Here is a 13954-nt window from a genome sequence, read left to right as displayed (position 1 = left end):
CTTTTCATTCAATGTGTTTTTGCTTGGAAGTTGTGGATGGAATTCCTAGCTTGGTGGGGTATTAGTGGCTGCTTCCCAAAAACTGCTGATGATATGTGTTAGTAATGATCTACATTGGTGCCAGGAAAATTCAGAAACATTCATGGCAACCTCTCTTTACTTGTATTGTTTGGAGTCTGTGGCTTCATCGGAATGATGTAATCTTTAATGATGCTAGCTACTCCAGATCTTATGGTTGAAGATTGATAGAAACACTTTTGCTTACACCGGAATATTGGATTGGATCTAGGATCAAATTCTGGAATAACAGAATAACTCATAGCTGACTTTTACCATCTTTTCTTTTGCCTGGTCTTCATTCCCTTTTTTTCGTTGCAGCAGCCTTACCTTTATGGCTTCTTTTTTTTTTTTTTTGTCTTGTTTCTGTTGTTTCCTTTTTTTTCTACTTCTTTGACTGTCTTCTTATTAGGTAAAGGTAATAAAATTTAGAATATTATCTTAAAAAAAAAAGGGGGGCAGCCTGCCTTCTCAATGGGGTGAGTTTTCTCTAATTACATTCAAGTTCGAATCCGCTGGGAATGAAGCTTTCCTTGATAAGCATCATGTTAAAGTAGTTGTAGTAGAATCAGCTTAAAATCCCAAATCAATTACAAGGCATAAAAATATAAAAATATATAAAAAATAAATGCAATCAATCACACAAGATTATGTACAAAATTTACGTAATTTAATAACTTATGTCTTATTTTCATAGACAAGACAATCAAAAAACAAAATTTATATGAGAAAGTAAAAATTACAAGGTAAATCCATCCAAAATCCCAAATTAAATAACCCAACGTTGACTACTAATTGCTAACGCTAATCCGACTGCTTAATTACGTATGGTTTACTGCAAGGTATCATTCTGTAGGTATCATTCTTGGGATCATGCAGAATGCTTGCCTTCTCACCTGCCACTATCAGAATTTCAGCATTTTTCGAAGTAAGCAGGGGCTTCAAAAATATGTAGTTATAGCCCTCAACTCTCTGAGGCAGCTTAATCACAAACCGCAATTCCCATGAATCCTTCATGGACCAAATGTAAGCCTCGTCAACTTTTGAAAGATAGAAGGCTGATATCAATTCATCAAGCATATATACTTGTCTCCATGTGAATTCCCTCATTGTAATTCAAAATAGACTCTGGTTATCTCCTTGAACTCTTCTCTGCTCATGTCATATGAAACTATCAAATACCACCCCGTCCTTCCGATCATGCTAGTTGCTTTCTGGATAAGAAAATCATTGCCAAGCCAAATAGCAGCTTTGTAATTCAGATGGAATAATGGAATACGTCCAATGTCCTTCCACCCATCAGCTTTCAAAGAGTAGACTCTAGGGCCTCACGTTCAAATGAGTCGATGTCAATGAATGGCTTATCATTATATGAACACATCTTATGACCTTGTAAAGTTGTAATCATCTTCTTCTTGAAGATAACCAAACCGAAAGAGTTCTCAACTGTAGCGATATTGAAACCCGAGAATGGAAGGAGTAATTTGAAAACCCCAATAGAGGGATTCAAGAGAAAGATATCTCGATAGCACTTTTGGTCCGAAATGCAAATTAAGTATGCCCTTGCATGAACCAGAAATCTCTACGTTTTCTATGCTTAATGAAAAAGGCAATGACAGCCAGCTTCTTGCCTTGCTCCATTCTTCATCTTCAACACAATAAAGCTTGGAGTCAAGCTTCAGGACAAGATTTGGGTTCTTCAAATTTGCTATTTGGATGCTACTTAACAAATTCTAGACTGCCAAGGAATATTGCCAACATTGACTTGACAGGCAGTCTAGCAAAAATGTCAGTGATGATATATCACTAGGAATGTTAGATGACATTTCAGTGAATGTATAGTTGCTGGTGGATGCTGCTGAGCTTGGTGAACTCATTTTTGGCTATAGGCATATATGTTGTCAGATTAGCTGTATCTAAGGATGGGAGAAGATGGGAGTATATATGGACAAAGAAGGAGGGCTCATTGGCCATACTTTCATTAATGAAAGATATCTGAGTAGATTCCGATCTACTATTTTCTTGAGAAGATAAGGAACCTCCTTAGATTACTGCTTGAAGCAATTGAAAGTATTGTTTCAAATTCTTTTCTTGCAATGAAACCCCCAAAAAACAAAGAATTCTTTTCTTGCATGTTACTTAACCTTTCTTTGTTCCAAAGGTTCCTCAAAATAATTCTATATCCTCAAAACTTATGTTTATGATGCATCCCACATGCTTATGATCTTCATTCCTTCAACATTCCAATGGCCATTGTCTCTCTCCCCACCTTGTTAAACGGAACTAGACTATTCGTCTCAAATTCACCTCCAAAACTCACCCCACAAGCAAGGAATTCCTACAGTCCTACTACTAGTCATAAAAATATACGTACAAGAATTTGTGCTTGTGTTGCGAAATGCCATCCACAATTCTTGCACCAACCTTTGATTGAAACTAGCTTCTCTTCAAGGCATAGAGACTTATTGCCACTAGTGCCATCCAATGGTAAGACATCATCAGGATCAGGAGAGGAAGATAACCCAGCTGTAGAAACAGTTCTCAAGCTTTACACATCAATCAAGAACAAAAATATCAGGGAATTGTCTGATATAATTGGTGATGAATGCCGATGTGTTTGCAATTTCTTCTCCTTCTTCCAACCCTTCCAAGGGAAACAGGCATGCCCATTAAGTTTCCAACTTGCTAAATTCTTTTACCTAGAGTTGTAGCATCACACAAATGATATATATGTGATTCCTTTTGTTTTCCTTTTGCAGCAAGTGTTGAATTTTTTCAAAATTCTGATCAAATTCTTGGGAAACAATTTTGAATTTGTCGTGCAACCTACCTTCCATGATGGACTGAATGTTGGCGTAGCTTGGAGACTAAGTATATGCCACTGCCTTTTATCTCTCTTTGTTGGTTTTTTGGGAAAACTTCATTAACATCCCTAATATTTTACCTCTTTCTCAATATTGCCATCCTAAACCGATTAATTTTATGAATTCCTCATTCAAAACCTATTAAAAATTAAGCAATGCTTCCTTTCCATAGCCAAAACACGTTCAGAAAACACCTGGGTATTCTAGCATGGGAGGGAAACATTGTTTAATTCAAATAAGTTTGGGATGAGAAATCGATAAAATTAATCAGTTGGGGATGAAATTAAGAATCAAATAATATGTTAGGAACACAAATGAGGTTCTTCTTCTTCTTCCTCCTCCTTTTTCCTTGATAATTAGGAGGGCTCCAAGTGGAGACTTGGGGAGGGGACAAGGTACACAACCAACTACAGCAATTGGCTATATATGTTGTCATTGCCATCTCTTCACAGGGAAATTATCACAGTTTTGAGGAGTTGCAAGGGAAGCTTTTCTTACCATTTTTTTTTTTAATGTTTGGTTAATTTATTTTGTAATTTGTAGACTGGAGCAAGACACATGTGCCTTTCGGAAAGGGTTTCAGCTTCTACATTCTCCAAGTATACCAAGGGAGGATCGTCATAAGGTGTGTGATCAAAACATCTCCACAAGATTATCCATTAACCTCAAATTTCAAAAAAGAGAAACACTCATTTAATATAATATATAAATTAATCACTTAGTTATTATCTTTGAGATAGAAAATTAATTGAAAGATAAAAAAGATGGCAAAGATACGTCTCATTGTATTTTTTTTATTTGAAAATATAGAAATTTATTCCAAAATATATATATATATATATTCATTTTATGTCTTCGTTTTTAAGTCTTCAATCATACACTTTTCCGTCTTTGTTAACTTTATATTTGGTATTTGTACATAATTATATGTGACAAATTAATTATTATATGGATTGAGCCAATATATAGTATAAAAAAAATCTGATCACTAGCTTTAGCAATAATGGTTGGATTTACTGTATAATTAATATTACATGAGCTAATTAATAATATTGATGATGCATGAGCTTTCCATTTGTCCATCTCATGAATGACAGTACTATATATTACAGGAATGTGGAGATGTTCATGGAACCACTTCTTCATATTGAGCCTTCTAGACTGGTAATTTGCAATCCCGATTTTCTTATTCACTGAATCCGGTGCAAATCAGAAGTAAGGGAATTAAGGATACTGATCATGACTCCTTCTGGCGTATCATAGACACCCTTTTTCTTTCTTTTGCAGAAAATGATGGGATTCGCCATGAGCATTGTGGAAAAGATGAGCTCCTGTAAATTGTCCAGAGACAAGGTGAAGAAAGCTGTGCTTGTTCTGGTTTTGCTCGCTGTCATCTTGATCTTCTTAATGCCAGGGATGTATTAGGGGAAGCATAAACCCTGTAAGATGATGCAATCACAGCATCTCCTGTTTCAGTTAGTACTGTACCATGTGGTAGTGTGCCCAGAGATGCTCAGAATTTCTGTATGAGATTTGATTAGATTAATTCTAAAATAATTAAAAAATAAAATAACAGCATATTAGACTAAAAAACACACAGGCCTAGAGACATGTGAAACCACCTCGTAAACCAGGTCCTAAACCGAATAGATCCATGGCACAAAAGCCATATTTTATACATTAATTTAATGAAAAAAGGGAATGTCCACGGTATAATAAACAAACAAAAAAAAAAACATTTTGATGAACAAGTGATGTGCTTCCCAATAAGTGGGGGGGAATTCCAAGTAGAAACGAAAGCGGAAGTAAGGCCACTTCCATAGAGAGAGAGAGAGAGAGAGAGAGAGAGAGGCAAATAGGGTTCCATAGTACTATATTAAATACTTTCTTAATAAATTCGTCTTTATATATTAGGAGTTTTTATATGCAAGGTAATATTGTAGGTCCAATTCCATTGGATAGTGTAATTTTCATGTCCTTTTCTTTTATAGATATTGTTTGGGGCTATAGTTGAAATAGTTTTTTATTAAATTTTGATTTTTTTGTTATAAATTAATGTTTTTTAGTGTTTTGGATTGTTTTGATGGGTTGATATTAAGAATAAATTTTAAAAAATTAAAAATATATATATTTTTGATGTATTTATAAGAAAAAATATATTTTGAAAACAACTTTTACCACACTATCAAATAAAATCTTAGTTTAATACCAAGTATAATGGATGTAGAGTTGCATTTTAAAAATATCAATAGCATATTGATAAATCTTTTTTTTTAGTGTGTTTTTGACATTATAATGGTTGCGGTTTGAAAATATAAATTTAAGAAAAGTTATAAATTATAGTTTTTTAATTAATATTTCAAAAAAAATTTAGTAAGACCACACAAAACTGTAGTATTTTTTGATTAATTAAACACTTTTAAATCTGTAATTAAATATAAACTCATATAACTGCAGATTGCATCGCAAAAATAAACAGAGTGTTTGAGAATACTTTTATTTTTAAGTACATTTTAAAAATATTTTTAACTGAAAAAAATATAAAAATTTTATTTTAATATATTTTTAATTAAAAAACTATTTTAAAAAGCAATCAAAGACATATGAATTATTTTGATATGAAATTTATATATTTAAGACCTCATACTTAGTTTTTAAGATGATAGTGTATTTACAAGACTTGATAACTATCTTAATAAGTAGGCATTAAACACCAATGATTCTCTTTTCTCAAAAATAAATCAAGCTTTAATTAATTTTTTTAATAAGAAGAAAATATGGGTCCATGTACGCAAAATTTTAGTGCCCAATCAATCAAGTTTTTGGTTCAAAAATATATTCAAAATAACAATGAAATGCTGCATAAATCCTTAATTAATCTCGTAATCTTGATATCATAATCTAATGTATTATTTTTCATGTAATTTATTATTTTTATTTACTACCATGAAAAATAAAAAAAAATCATTTTAAATTATAAAAAAAACAAATGAGAAAGATTTAAGGAATGCAGTTTTACCGGAATTGACTTGAATTAATGAGATTGTTTTATAGTTATTTTATCCAATAAATATCAACTCATTCATAACTTGATATATATTACTTAAATAATAAATCCTTTTGTAAATATTCAAAACTGATTTTAATATTTAAATGTTATATCAGGTAAATAATAAATATAATATAAATAAAATAAAATAAAATCTGATCCATGAATTAAATCATCATTATCAACCATATAAAAAATGTTGTAACTCGACTTGATCCAACAAGTAAAAATTTGAAAGATTTAGGGTAATATATGTAATTTCATATTTTTCCAGTAATTAGTTTCTTTTGTTGCCGTGCTGTTAATAATGCACCCCCATACACACGTTATAGATTGCAAACTCCCCACCAAACTGTATCTCTCCCTCTCTCTCTGCCATTTCCTTTTCTAAGCCCGCATTCACATTTGGTCTCGGTTTCTTTGATCGATCAAGTAATCTCTTTCCATCTCCTTAAAAAAAAAATCTCAAACTTTGATGGGTTTTGTTCGATTCTGATCTCAAGGTACAGTTTTCAAGAATTTGGTTTTCTTTTTGTACACTTTTGGTTTTCTGGCTTCTTTGATGGATTTCTGAAATTGTTCTCGGATATTTTTGGATTCTCCGTTGAATTTGGTGCAAAGGGTCTATTTTTTAGAAGATTTTGAGCTTTTTTAGTTTATTTAGCGTATTTTGGAATCTGGGTTTTTTTGTGGTTGTTTAGAGAAATTGGTACATTAGGATTTTTTTTTTTTAGTTTTGCTCATTTTAGAAAGTTTTAAGCATGTTCTGTTTTTTATGATGATTTAGAGAAATGGGAGGTTTTTGGGTTTTATAGAGTGTTTTATTTTTGCTTGCATTGTAGCTTCTTGGGTGGGAATAAGATGAAGAGGTTAAAGAATGAACCTTCTAGTACTAGGAGGTGCAAGCTGTCGCATTTGTTGTTGGTTATAGGAGCATTGTACTTGGTGTTTTTAGCATTCAAGTTTCGACATTTTTTAGAGATTGCAGCAATGGTGAGTGGGGGTGATAGTTATGTTGGATTGGATTCGTTTTCCATGGTAAAAGATGTTGAAGATTCTGATTTAAGCAAATCGTTTTTTAGTTCGGTTTATAAGGATACGTTTCACCGGAAATTAGAAGATAATCGAAACCAAAACGCACCGATGATGCCCAGTAAGGAACCTTTGGAAGAGGAGAAAAGAGGGGGGACAAAAACTATAAAACCAATTCAGTATCCCTATGGTCGAATAACAGGAGAATTTATGAGGCGAAGGAATGCAACTAGGAATTTTTCACCATTTGAGAGAATGGCAGATGAGGCTTGGCTGCTTGGATTAAAGGCATGGGAAGAAGTGGAAAATTATGATGGGAAGGAGTTTGGACAGAGTTCTTTATACGAGGGGAAGATTGAGTCATGTCCTCTGTGGGTATCCATGAGTGGCGAGGAGTTAGCTGGAGGGGAAAAGTTGATGCTTCTTCCATGTGGTTTAGCAGCAGGGTCATCTATAACCATTGTGGGAACACCCCATCATGCACACCAGGAGTATGTACCCCAGCTTACAAGGTTGAGGAATGGTGATGGCACTGTTATGATTTCACAGTTCATGATTGAGTTGCAGGGGTTGAAGTCAGTGGAGGGGGAGGATCCACCGAAGATTCTACATTTAAATCCTCGATTGAGGGGAGATTGGAGTCGGCATCCTGTCATTGAGCATAATACCTGCTATAGGATGCAATGGGGGACAGCTCAGAGGTGTGATGGTTTGCCATCCAAGAAAGATGAGGACATGCTGGGTAAGAGCTACCTTGTTTTTTAATAGTCTTGGTTAACTCATTTTCCTTGTTTGCTTATGTATGCTAAGTTAAATGCAACTTGGAAAGATGATTACTTAATGTATACTTTTATTAAAGAAAGATGATGCAATGGGGGGGGGCGCTTACATTGAGGGGACTCAAGTCCCTAGAATTGATGTTTTGTTAGACATTCTCTACACTTTTCTTCACATAAGTTGTGTGAGGTGAAAGAGATGTGATTGCCTTCCTAAATCTTTCTAGACAATCCAGTTAGTGCTAGGGGCATAAGTGAAAACTGCATATAGCCCTAGTTCAGATTAAAATTTGTGTTGATGACCATTTACATCAGGTTGGTTCTCGACCATTGACCCCTTGATTTTATGCTAGGATGCTGGTAAGATCCTATCTAGTTATGCTTTAGTTTCTACTTCGATAGTACATGGTTTTTAGTTAATATATAGTCGAAGAAATGTCTCAACTGAGATGCAATATTCAGATCTAACTATTATCTTTGTTTTCTTCCTCTGTTTTCTTATTAAGCACCATGACATTGTTTCTTATATTGATGCCAATTTCTGCACCACCTTTCCTTTGCATGTAGAAATTAGAAAATGATGCACTTGCCAGAATTTATAATTTAGCACTTTGCAGACGGATTCTAGCTTTCCTATGGTTAACTTGTTAATGAATGTGAACTAGATTTGAAAAGTAGGTTTAGAGTATCATTAAGCTTAGATTAATTTCCTCATGGGTGTAAATGACATAAAGGTGGGTCAGAGTTGGTGAAGAGTTTTTGCTGGTCTGGTTTGTGTTAAACTGTATGATTTCTGAAGCATTTGTCTTTATTGTCATACTTACCTAATATTTGTTGAAGTTCTTAATTGTTCAGCTTCCTTGTTAATAACCACATTTAAGCCCGCACCCTGAAGTTCTTTGTGAATTTTGATTCTCCCTACTCTATTTTAGAAAATTGAATTGTATAATTTTTCTAATGCATGTATTCGGCAGTTGATGAACATTTGAGATGTGAGAAATGGATGCGGGATGATAATGTAGACTCAAAAGAATCCAAGACAACATCGTGGTTTAAGAGATTTATAGGGCGTGAACAGAAACCTGAAGTGACCTGGCCATTTCCTTTCGTGGAGGGAAAATTGTTTGTCCTGACCTTGCGTGCTGGTGTTGATGGATACCATATTAGTGTTGGGGGGCGGCATGTGACCTCATTTCCATATCGTCCGGTAAGTTGATATAGATGAGAAAAAAGTGATTATTATACCCTTTGACAATTCTTTCTGTTTCTCCAACTCAAATGGTGAACCTTGGCCTTGTGGATTTGGAAAATGATATTTGCATATCTGATGCACAATGGGCTTTCTAGCTGTTCTATCCACCCACTTGGGAGAAATAGCAATTTCAAAATATTTGTGACATTGACATTTTTTTTATGAAGATTTCCATGAACTAACCTTATACCTGTTCATCATCTTTTTAAGCTTGCCCTTTTCTTGATTCCCTTTGCTTTCCACTGGATTTCTTCATTATAGTCCCTGTAGATTTTGCAGTGCATAATCTTAATAGTTATGTTTGTTAGAGTAGTAGTATGTTTTGTTCAATTATATAATAAGCTCAAAATATTTCCTACAACATTTTTCCGTGGCTTTAGGGATTTACCCTTGAAGATGCAACGGGATTAGCAATCAAAGGAGACATGGATGTTCATTCAATTTTTGCCACTTCTCTACCCAGATCACATCCAAGCTTCTCTCCTCAAAGAGTATTGGAAATGTCAGAAAAGTGGAAAGCTCATCCTTTACCAAAGAGGCCAATTCAAGTTTTTATTGGGATTCTATCAGCTACAAATCACTTTGCAGAACGCATGGCAGTTAGAAAAACTTGGATGCAATCATCAGCAATCAAGTCATCAAATGTAGTTGCTCGTTTTTTTGTTGCATTGGTAAGATCTCCACATTGATTTCTTAACCCTCAATTTTATTTGTTTTTTAAGTAGCAATGTTTAATTGTATCAACAGTCACTCAACTATTCCCTGATTTGAGAAACATACTTCAATTATTGAATCTTTTATGTATTCTTTCATCTTCTTTGCAAGTTTACCAAAGTCTTTTTATCCAACTTCTGTTTCTTTCTGCTAACATTATCCTTAAATAATGCCATTCTAAAAAGTGACGCTCTAGTTGATGTATGGCCACATCAAAAAAAGTTAATGGAAATTTGGATCAAAGGACTGCAATAAAAATTTCAAAGAAAGTTGAAATTGCATTAAATGATTTGAAATTGAGGAATTTAAGTTGAGTAATAGTTGATGGTCCACTGACACAATTAACAACCTTACCCCACCTTTTGTTGTTGATGATTTAATTGCTTGATATAATTTTACAAGTCCAGAGAGCTTGGATGCAAGGATCTATCTTTATCATTGCCCTAGATATTTTGTGTTGAAATATAAACAAGAAAATACAATGAAGAGCAAGAAAAACAATATTCATGTACATGGGAGCATTGTGAATTTGCAAGAGTGTGTGTGTGTCTTTCATTGTCAAATTATTTAATCTACTTAAAGTAATATTGTGCATTCTGTAAGATGGACCATTGTTTTGGAACAGAGGAAGCAGAACTATGGTTATTAACTATTCTTTTTTTCTTTTTTTCCATCCATCTGTTATGTAGAATTCATACTCTTATTTATCTTTGTACCTGTTCACCTGTTCATGAAAACCACAGAATCCAAGGAAGGAGGTGAATGCAGTGCTAAAAAAGGAGGCAGCATACTTTGGTGATATTGTGGTTTTGCCGTTTATGGATCGATATGAGCTTGTGGTTCTTAAAACTATTGCTATTTGTGAGTTTGGGGTAAGTCTATGATTCATTCAATTGGCATTTTTCATTGAATCTTTTAAATAGGATCTTTGAGAACTAGTAATTGTGTATTTATTTCTATCTCCTGAATATATTTTTTTAACACATCTGAATATATTTCATGCAGGTTCAGAATGTTTCTGCTGCGTACATTATGAAATGTGATGATGATACATTTGTTAGGGTTGACACTGTCTTGAAAGAAATTGACCGTACCTCTCCCTCCAAGTCACTTTATATGGGCAATCTCAATCTATTACATCGTCCTCTAAGAAATGGCAAATGGGCAGTTACTTTTGAGGTATGTCATGTGAATTCTGATTTCTTAAAATCCCTGGCAGCAGTGTCTTTGCTTATATTAATTCAATTGTCTTGTTCTTTTTTCCCTTAAAAAACAAACTAAAACGTTATAATTTCTGGAGAATGGGGGACAAAGGCAAATTATTAGAATCTCTACAAAATATACATCTTAACAATCTCTTCTACGAGATCATATAACCTGAACATTCAGAAAATGAAAGAATTTATAATTGCTTATCTGGCACACCATCCTCTGTTTTACTAGAAACAACCTTGGTGATACTGATCATGGCACTTTTGAATTACTTGACTGAGTTACCATATGAATTAACCAGCTTCTTTCTCATTGAAGGAGCATTATTGGAAATACTATCTACATTCTTGCATTATTTGCAAGAGTTGCCTACCTTTGTCTTTCTTTTTACCCTTCTCCTTTACAATTTTTTACCGCATTTGATATTCTTGGAATGTAATGGGTATAGGTTCAGAAACTTGTTCTGGGCATAGAATGGCAAAAGTAGGGGTGATCATTTTCGGATCGGTTTGGTTTTTATAAAAAAAAGTAACCAAATCGAATTTTTTTATAAAAAAAACCCGAAACCGAACCTAAATCGGGTCAAACCGACCGGTTTCGGTTTGGTTTTTTAGGGAAAAAACCGGTTTGGCTCGGTTTCCCGGTTTGACTCAGTTTTTTCCGGTTTTGGATCGGTTTTTCCGGTTTGGCTCGGTTTTTTTCAGTTCGGTTTTTTTGGTTTTTTTCTTATAAAACCGAAACTGAACTGAACCGGCTGGTTTTTTTAAAATTTTAATCGGTTTAATCGGTTTTTTTTAATCGGTTTTTTCGGTTATTTTTTTTCCTGTTTTCTCAGTTTAATTGGTTTTTTGGTTTTTTTGCTCACCCTTAGACAGAAGACAGCTTTGAGAAGGCTGTTTGTGCTTCTTGGTTAGAGTTGATAAGGGGTTTTTTTGTGGTAGTTAAAGAATTCAAACATCGTCCCTAATCTGCTACCAGAGTTATCCTTAAACTTAGTTCTTTTTTATGATTTTGGTACGTCAGGTCTTAGGGACCACGCTCTAGTTAAGCTCCTTTCATGAATCAGATAGTCCTGAACATACGATACATATTGTTGCTTTGACTGGGAGTGTAAAATGGAAAAGAAACTAGTATTCTAGATGTGGTTCGCAATGTTCCTGCTCTTAATGAGTTCAAAATTTGATTTCTCTGTGTTTCTGGATGAGTATGACATGAATGATATAATTGTTTTTCTATTTTCACTTCTGTCATTTGAAGGTTATTGCCTATTGTAACAGGAATGGCCTGAAGCAGTATACCCTCCTTACGCTAATGGACCTGGATATGTAATTTCTACTGATATTGCTAAATTTGTCATCGCTCAACATGGCAAACAAAGCCTCAGGGTTAGTGATACTACAAATCTTATTTGATACTTTTTTTTTCTGTTGGAGGATGCTCTCCCTTCCTCTCCTTTTCTTTTAGAAATTCTTTGACAGCTATCTTTGCAGTCAGACTGTATTGTAAAATATGTTAATTTCATTGCAGCTCTTCAAGATGGAAGATGTTAGTATGGGAATGTGGGTTGAACAATTCAACAGCTCCACCCCTGTCCAGTACTCCCACAACTGGAAATTCTGTCAATATGGATGCATGGAGAACTATTATACTGCACATTACCAATCCCCAAGGCAGATGATCTGTCTATGGGACAAGTTGGCGAGAGGTCGGGCTCAATGTTGCAACTTCAGATGACATATTTTATCAGATGTCTCCGAGGAGCCTTTAGATGATGGCGGCAGCTTTATTACACTGGTCGACACATGTTCATATTCTTGTCCTTATTTTATGCTTGGACCCTCTGGTCAGGTCACCTTCGCCGATTTTGTTCATTTAAGTGGGCTCTAGAGAGGGCTGTTTTTTAATTGCAGCCTTTGATTTTTGAAGAACGGACTTTTCATCTTGTACTTGAAATGGCTTCTAGCCAAGGTCAAAACATCTCGGCCTGAACTAAAAGCTGGAGAAATTGTATATACCCCATCTTTCTATTACAAGTATCGATTCTGTTGGTGCATAAGTGAGAAAATCCTTTCGACTCATTACATGCTTCTGTTGCAGATATAGTTTGGAAAATTTGAGGGACTAACTTGTTCGAAGTCGTGCACATATTGCTAGTCATTCTTCAGTGTAATAATTCCTATAAGGTTTTGTTTATGAAGGTTTAGGTTGCTCTATATGCGCTTGTGTGGTGTGTGTTGTGGGTGGAGAAGCTGACAGATTTTTGGGTATCACTTCCTATCTGGTGTGTACAAAAATTTGTCAGCTTCTCCACCCCCAACACACACAAGCGCATATAGAGCAAGCTAAACCTTTATAAAACATAACCTTAAAGGAATTATTACACTGAGGAATGAATAGAAACTTCATCATTTAATATTTAACACTTCCTTCTTGATTTTGAATTTGCTTTATAAATTATTTTAGTTTTTCTTTTATAAGGTTAGATTACTATACTTTTAAATAAATATCAATATCTTTACATTTGATTTGTGTAGTCAAGTTTATATTTAATTTAATTTTATGAATGATTATTTTTATTTTTATTATTGTTTAATTAAGCGAAAAATAATATATTTTAAAAAAATTCTTAAATCTGGTGAAGTTCATTACTCGGATCATAGATTTTATTATTTAAGTCATGAAATCCAGATCCATTCAATATATTATAATTTTAATATTAAAAAAAAATTAGAATAATTTTTTTTTTCAAGTCAAACCATGTTTTTCTATTAATTATCCGGATTATTTTTGAAATCTTTAAGTAGACTTGGTTATATTGGGATAACTTTTATTTGAATTGAAAAATTTCAAGATTGGTCCATTGAATTAAATTTAATAATAATACCAAAATAGGTTTTTATGGCATAAATATTTTCTTTTACAATCAAAATACTTTTTATTCAAGTGGCGCCGTGTACACTAGTAAAAAGTAAAAGAGTAGCGGATAATGTGATTAAAG

The 13954-nt window shown here is 33.9% G+C and overlaps 2 protein-coding genes across 5 annotated transcripts; both read left to right on the top strand.

The window, feature by feature from the left end:
- The first annotated feature begins 2216 nt into the window (after positions 1–2216).
- Positions 2217–4514, top strand: LOC133677124 (uncharacterized). Of its 3 annotated transcripts, XR_009835694.1 has the most exons (6): positions 2220–2717; positions 2817–2928; positions 3282–3316; positions 3465–3546; positions 4034–4085; positions 4209–4243. XR_009835694.1 is itself a non-coding variant. In XM_062098959.1 (5 exons), exons 1-5 carry the CDS (start codon positions 2304–2306, stop codon positions 4344–4346), a joined length of 798 nt encoding a protein of 265 aa, XP_061954943.1. In that variant the 5' UTR covers positions 2225–2303; the 3' UTR covers positions 4347–4514. The 3 variants fall into 3 exon arrangements, 1 of the variants encoding a protein (XP_061954943.1); XM_062098959.1 differs by lacking the exon at positions 3282–3316 and having other exon boundaries at positions 2225–2717; positions 4209–4514; XR_009835693.1 differs by lacking the exon at positions 4209–4243 and having other exon boundaries at positions 2217–2717; positions 3282–3546.
- A 1783-nt stretch (positions 4515–6297) lies between these two features.
- LOC133677520 (hydroxyproline O-galactosyltransferase GALT2-like) lies at positions 6298–13012 on the top strand. Of its 2 annotated transcripts, XM_062099599.1 has the most exons (8): positions 6298–6473; positions 6813–7744; positions 8753–8985; positions 9411–9701; positions 10488–10616; positions 10750–10923; positions 12234–12341; positions 12484–13012. In XM_062099599.1, exons 2-8 carry the CDS (start codon positions 6832–6834, stop codon positions 12688–12690), a joined length of 2055 nt encoding a protein of 684 aa, XP_061955583.1. In that variant the 5' UTR covers positions 6298–6473; positions 6813–6831; the 3' UTR covers positions 12691–13012. The 2 variants fall into 2 exon arrangements, with proteins under 2 accessions (XP_061955583.1, XP_061955582.1); XM_062099598.1 differs by having other exon boundaries at positions 6298–7744.
- Positions 13013–13954: the final 942 nt, after the last annotated feature.

This window comes from Populus nigra, chromosome 17 (assembly GCF_951802175.1).
Source record: "Populus nigra chromosome 17, ddPopNigr1.1, whole genome shotgun sequence".
Taxonomy (NCBI): Eukaryota; Viridiplantae; Streptophyta; class Magnoliopsida; order Malpighiales; family Salicaceae; genus Populus; species Populus nigra.
Note: the sequence above shows the minus strand (reverse complement) of the source record. Positions and strands in the feature narration are given on the sequence as shown.

What these genes read in the sequence shown, in the direction of transcription:
- LOC133677124 (XM_062098959.1), top strand. Translation starts at nt 2,304, where the DNA reads ATGGCCATTGTCTCTCTCCCCACCTTGTTAAACGGAACTAGACTATTC. An exon ending in AACCCTTCCAAGGGAAACAG is followed by an intron (nt 2,718 to 2,816) that starts GCATGCCCATTA and finishes TTCCTTTTGCAG; the next exon opens with CAAGTGTTGAATTTTTTCAA. An exon ending in TGGCGTAGCTTGGAGACTAA is followed by an intron (nt 2,929 to 3,464) that starts GTATATGCCACT and finishes TGTAATTTGTAG; the next exon opens with ACTGGAGCAAGACACATGTG.
- LOC133677520 (XM_062099599.1), top strand. Translation starts at nt 6,832, where the DNA reads ATGAAGAGGTTAAAGAATGAACCTTCTAGTACTAGGAGGTGCAAGCTG. An exon ending in CCTCATTTCCATATCGTCCG is followed by an intron (nt 8,986 to 9,410) that starts GTAAGTTGATAT and finishes CCGTGGCTTTAG; the next exon opens with GGATTTACCCTTGAAGATGC. An exon ending in TTGCTATTTGTGAGTTTGGG is followed by an intron (nt 10,617 to 10,749) that starts GTAAGTCTATGA and finishes TATTTCATGCAG; the next exon opens with GTTCAGAATGTTTCTGCTGC.